The sequence below is a fragment of the Neurospora hispaniola genome (assembly GCF_033458365.1).
Source record: "Neurospora hispaniola strain FGSC 10403 chromosome Unknown B0T23scaffold_4, whole genome shotgun sequence".
NCBI lineage: Eukaryota > Fungi > Ascomycota > Sordariomycetes > Sordariales > Sordariaceae > Neurospora > Neurospora hispaniola.
Genome location: NW_026944409.1, coordinates 3,789,360 through 3,795,511, shown reverse-complemented (window position 1 = coordinate 3,795,511; position 6,152 = coordinate 3,789,360). Strand labels below are relative to the sequence as shown.

At 53.7% G+C, this 6,152-nt stretch overlaps 2 protein-coding genes across 2 annotated transcripts; both read left to right on the top strand.

Moving 5' to 3' along the window:
- Window positions 1-1,022: 1,022 nt before the first annotated feature.
- Window positions 1,023-1,661, top strand: B0T23DRAFT_317575 (uncharacterized protein; the record flags this gene model as incomplete). The annotated part of the gene is made up of 2 exons (XM_062835007.1): window positions 1,023-1,165; window positions 1,289-1,661. Coding segments are annotated over 2 exons (516 nt in total), but the record flags the coding sequence as incomplete, so codon positions are not given.
- Window positions 1,662-3,412: 1,751 nt separating this feature from the next.
- On the top strand, window positions 3,413-6,152 carry B0T23DRAFT_315654 (uncharacterized protein; the record flags this gene model as incomplete). The annotated part of the gene is made up of 4 exons (XM_062834873.1): window positions 3,413-5,604; window positions 5,767-5,831; window positions 5,947-5,972; window positions 6,033-6,152. The coding sequence occupies 4 exons, from the start codon at window positions 3,413-3,415 to the stop codon at window positions 6,150-6,152; spliced, it is 2,403 nt and encodes an 800-aa protein (XP_062693393.1).

Sequence of the window (6,152 nt, the reverse complement as noted above, 5' to 3'; positions counted from 1 at the left end):
AAAGTGGGTGTGGATGGGTGGGCATTTCGGCTGTTTCTAATGTTCGCGCCGTTGGATAGAGTTGTGGAAGTGGAAGAGGGTGTGTAAGGTGACGGGCGGCTGGTAAAATGCATGTGGGGGATGTCCACGAGATTTAAGGTCAGGGGGAGGGATGGGTTGAGGGGTGCTACGACGAGGTGGAATTAGATCAACACATGGGGATAATTTCAAGGAGACTTGTGTCTTTGGCCAAGAACAATTTGAAAAGAATGAAAGAAAAAGAATAAAGAAAAAATCCCCGTACCTTCAAGTACCCATGACGGCACACCGTCAGAGAAGAAAACGGTCGAACATGTACCGTGAGCCTCTCGATTTCGTGAGGCGACCACTTGCGGTAGTATCCGTTCGTGAGTTCCTGACGCACCCCAAGTCCAAATAATATTATCGGCAATGCAATGCAGCGCCGTGTAGCCCAAGGATGGATCTTGGCGTGAGCGATTCTCGACTTATCGATTGTCGATTTATGATGTGTTGCCTGGAATGCGATACACTGTTCGAGAAGCGAGGAATATCGTGCCTGTCAATCGATCGTTTGTGGTCGAGTGGAAGGAATTTGATACAGAGAACTGAGAAAGAGGAAAGAAGTCAGCAGTGAATTGGAGGGGCGTGCATCTGCATTCTCCCTCCTCCGTCCTCCTTCCTCAACAATTCCGCTATGTGAGGTACGCGGAGGCGCACTTTGGCCGTTTAATTGCGATTGGATGGCCATATTTCGATATTCACTCAAAAAAACCCTTTTTCCTTTTTCTTTTTTCTTTTTTCCCCTTCTCCAACTTGCCGAGTCAACGACACAAGAACCAGACCACACCTCACCTTTGCGCCAAATACCATCCAATCCTGGATAATCTCGCAATCACATGGCCTTGCTTCGCCGTCTTGTTGATGCCACCGTCCCGTCCCTCCTTTGGCAGCCAGGGCAGCTTATCTGGCGCGACCCATCCCACCATCGTCGGCCTCCATGATGGTGTGGAGAGGAGGGGCTGCCCAGTACCACCACCCGCTCATGGCTACAACCCTCACTGCGTTCCAGCCGGACACGCAACCGTTGGAAATGCTTGAAATGGTGGTCATCTGGCCTTGCAAACCGCCGAAGCCATGATTGCCAACTCATCAATTTCCATCACCGGTGAGTCCCTCGCGTCCCCTCCCGCATACAGATACAAGCGACCCGGACAATAACCCCGGATCCAGCAGGTGCTTGCAAACAGCCCATTACGGCGGAGGCTGACCGATACCTCCTACACTCTAGCCTACGAGCTGCTCTCCCGAACCGACAGCCTTCCGAACGGCGCAGCGATTTCCTCTGCCGGTGCGATTGTGCAAATCCCAGAATTATTCCACATCAAGCGAACCTCCATCAATCATACCTCGTCCCCGCTCACCCGCGCCGCATCCTTTTCCTTACCGCACCCGGTTTACCGCCGGTTCAAGCGCAGCGTGACTCTTTGATCGGGCGACGTCCAAGGCAGGGTAACGACAGCTTTCCGGCTGGGCTTCTCAGAACACCTGCAGACACACTGAACGAAACGTCAAGCAGTGACGATAGCGGACAGCTGGAAAACTGGGGAGTCATCCGACAGATAACATGCGCCGTCCTCCGTGGTTGGGCCCCAACAACCTAAGCCGGCCGCGGGAATGGCCCATTCGACCGACCATCCTTCCCCTTTCCACCTTCTCTGTCCACCATGCTCGCAGTTCGCATATTCGGGTTGCGACATTGTTAGTAAGTGTGACCAGCAAGCCTCGTGGCATTCGATTGGTACAGATTGCGCCGTCATCTCACCACCATCCGCTGCAAGTTGGCAACGCCACGCAGATGCAGTCACTTGTACATTTCGAGCCTCGATGGAAACACCATGGAGATCCGATTCGAGCGCCAGGGTCAGGTCTTCTGTGTGGCGCATGCCGTACGATCCCCCCGCGACGCCTTCATCACATTGTGATAATGTTCAGATACGAGACGGGTGTGTGATTCCGGGGTAACAAGCTTTCTCACCCGGTGCTGGTCGTGCTTGGTGAGCTTGACCGATACAAGTGGGGTATTGTGCCCGCATCACGATGCTCTTGCTCATGAGTCTGCATTTCGGTGACTCTCAGTTGACATGTGGTGGATACTGGGTCGCGCACTCAGAGCAGCTGGAGGTCATTCGCGATGTTGTGACCATGATGTTGCAGGTTGGCGTATTTCGAGCGGCCATCCGTAACATCGGCGAAACATCGAGGCATGTACAGGAACTTGTCCAAGGTATTGCGACAAGACCGTTCTCGCCCAGTCAAGTCGACTGTTCTAGTAGATGCATCACCATTCGAATAGTTTGATACCAGCAGGAGGCTCATCCGGGCCTGGCAAGATGCGAGGTGCTTTTTGTTGATCAAACGCACGTTGAAGACGTGGGGGTGAATGTTCCCTGCCGTAACCGATGCATGATGATTGTCCTAACCGGGGAAATGTCCCTTAAAGCCATGATCCTTTGCTATCCACACCTTTGCAGGATTCAGGCCCATTATTCTGACGCGTTATCGTACATTCGGGCCTTTGGCAACACCACTGATATTGTCTTAGCGTCGATGTAAAAGGACGACATCGAGATCGAGGAGCTGTGAGTCGCAAGCTTTGAGCATCAACTCTAGAATTCCAGAAGAGGTTCGTTGGGAGAATCCATGGGCGCGAGTCGGACCGCAAGCACAGAAGAGCGGTTAAATGGATGTAACGCGGCCGCCCACGTGGACGACCAGGAACTAATACTGCAGTGTTTTGATGTTTGAGGCTTGTTGGAATGCCGCCGTGACAGCCTAGAAGATTGGAACGGTCTTCAAATGTTGGATGTAAACAAACCAAAAACATCGGCCACACCTTGGCAATGGACAGGAAAGGGGCTCACCGTGGAAGTTGGTCTGTGCGTTCAAGGTGAGCTCGTGAAAGCGCCAAGCCTGCCCCACCTTTCGTTGAAATTGCAACTCTACACACATGGTTCTGTTACGTTCAAAGAGCAGCTTGACACTGCAAAAGTCGTGGAAGGGCAAAAGTTGTCGCCACTAGTGGTCCGAGCGTCTCCAGCGGCGAATGCATCTCCATTCGGCTTCATCCAATTTGGTGCATGATTGATTATGATTCATAATCACTACACGCTCCATAGCTCTTTCCAACAACCGCCGTCGGTCATTCAGATCCTGCCTTTACAAATTGTAATAAAACGTCGATTGGCACAGGTCATTCTTTGTCAAATACACGAACCTTTCATTCCTTTCACCATTCTTCAAACGCAAAACGCAGGCGTGCCAGTATCAAAGTCTTTCGCCCATCCATCCTCCCTCATCTTCAACATACACACACTTTCAAGCTTGGACACCTCTCCCTAAGTGAAAAAAAAAGATGATCCCCATCCGCCCAAAACCCAACGGCAACAACCCCGACGGCAGCAGCAGCAGCAGCAGCAGCAGCAGCAACAGCACCTCCCCACCACCCCGCCGCGACAAACAAGCCGTCCACACCCCCTCCCCCTCCCGCATCACCAGCAAACCCGTTCCCGAGCGCCAACTCCGCTCCCCGCGCGAATACCAAATCGACCAACTCAGGCGCCGTTTCAGCCCCTTAAAAGAAACCATCGACCCTTCCACAGGCGGGGAGACCTCCCTGCTTTTTTCTCTCAAGCCCTCTGACCCGGATTTTCCCTATGACTTGGAGAAGCTTGAATGCGATTTACGGATTCCCGGGGAGTATCCCCGGCAGCCGGCGAGGTTGTTGGTGAGGAATAAGGATATTCCGCGGGGGTTTGCGGTGAATATTGAACGGGGGTGGGATCGGTTGGTGGAGGAGAGAAAGGGGAATAAGGGGGTGACAACGTTGTTGAGTGTTTTGAATGCTTTGGATCGAGGGCTGGAAGGGTTTTTGGCAGAAGAGAAGAAGGAGACGGTCAAGATTACGGTGTTTAAGGATTCGAGGCATTTGGAAGGTCAACCGAGTGGGGTTGTAGGGGAGAGGGGGATGGAAGGGGTGTTGAAGGAGAAGGAGAAGGAGAAGGAGAAGGAGAAGCCGAGGCCGTATATCCCGCTGGAGAACTTTACCAGGGATCAGATTGCGGAAGCCAAGGCAAGAAGAGCGCAGGAGGTGCGTCAGCTCGAGGCTAGGATGAGTGGACTGCCGCTTTATCACAAGTCGAGCGACGGGGTGATTTATACGTTGCCGATGGATCCAAAGAGGAGGAGCAGTTTGCCGACGGGGTTGCAGAGCGTGCATTCGGTGCAGCTGGTTATTCCGTTGTTGTATCCGCTGCAGCCGCTGAGGGTGTTGTTGAATGATGTGGATGCTGACGAGGCTGAGGCGGTGGAGGAGCTGTTCACGCAGAAGGCGATGGAACAGAAGCAGATGAGTTTGACGAGCCACTTGAATTACTTGGCGACGAATATGCATGCTTTGGCGAAGCAGGCGGCGCAGGAGAAGCAGAAGGCTATTCAGGCTGCTGCTGCTGCTGCTGCTGCAGAGGAGCAAGGGAAGAACAAGGCGGCGGATCAAGAGGCCAAGGAAGCAGAACATGTTGCTTCAGCGGTTGATGGAAAAAGGGGACACGTACATGTCATTCCCAGACCCTTGGAGTGGACGCTCGTCAACGCCGATGGTTCCTCCGAATCAGAATCCGAGACTGATTCCGACGACAACTACGAGTTGGTTGACGGTAAAGGCGGAAACACCTCCGGCGTAACACCCGGCACCGCCCTCCCCGCCGCCACCGCCGAGCGCGGCACCGCCATCTCCTTCCCCTCCATAGAGCTACACGGCATCGAGCTCCTCCAAGTAACCCTCCTCTCGCTCTCCGTCAAATGCACCCGGTGCAAAACCCTCAACGACGTGACCTCGCTCAAATCCAACATCGAAAAGCTTGTCTCATGCAAGAAATGCGCCACATCCTTCACCGTCCGCTTCCGCGCCGAGCTCGTCCACGCCCACTCCACCCGCGCCGGCTTCATCGATCTCTCCGGCTGCACCATATCCGACATGCTCCCTTCCTCGTTCATCCCCACCTGCGGTCGGTGCTCCACCCCTTACCCATCCCCCGGCTTCGTTTCGGTGAGAGGCGAATCAACCACCAACGTCTGCCGCGAATGCCACGCCCGCTTCACCTTTAAACTCCCCGACGTCAAGTTCCTCACCTACTCTTCTTCCCAATCCCACCTCCCGCCCACCCAGGGCCCCAAGCGCAAAGACCAAAAACTCGGTCTGCACGCCGGCGACCCCCTCCCCGCCAAGGGCGCCTGCGCGCACTATAAGCGGTCTTATCGATGGTTCAGGTTCAGCTGCTGCAACAAGGTGTATCCGTGCGACAAGTGTCATCAGCAAGCGGAGGATCATGTGGACGAGTGGGCGAATCGGATGATTTGCGGGTGGTGTTCGCGGGAGCAGAATTATCGGGTGGAGAACTGTGCGTTTTGTGGACGGAGCGTGGTGAGGAAGAGGACGGGCGGGTTTTGGGAGGGCGGGAAGGGGACGAGGGATAAGGTGTTGATGAGGAGGGGGGATAGGAGGAAGTATAGGAATAAGAAGGATGGGAATAAGAGTAATAAGGAGAAGTAGGTTAGGAGTTGGTGAGTGAGGGGAGGGGACTGGGAGGCTGTAAGGAGGTGGATGTTGTGGATTAAAAGATAATAGGGAGAGGGGGGGTGGTTCTTTGATGTTATTTCGCATTGAAATCATTAGCATGGAATTGCCTGGCATGTTCATGGTGTTGGTAGTGGTATCAAAACGGTGTTCATCTTTGTTATTATTCCCTTCCTCGAGGTAGGTATCTTGAAGGTGCGTTGGAAGAATAGTTTTGCTACCATCAATGGCTTACATGGTAACCCACCCAGGCCGTCGATATGCTGCAGGAACAGCTCAGTGACTCCATGTTAACTCCATGCAAGGCACGATAGATACGCTCGGAATCTCCAACGGTCTGGTAGGTAGTTCCAGAGGCAAATGCTTCTACACTACATGATGCGATACAATGCACGCACAGACCAAAACCCAGAAGTTTGACCGACCGCATGGCCCCTTTACAGTAAAGTATGCCAGGCAGGCAGGCGATGTTGACGACATCCTGCTGCGCCGGCTGCTGGGGCGCTTCGTTGACATATGA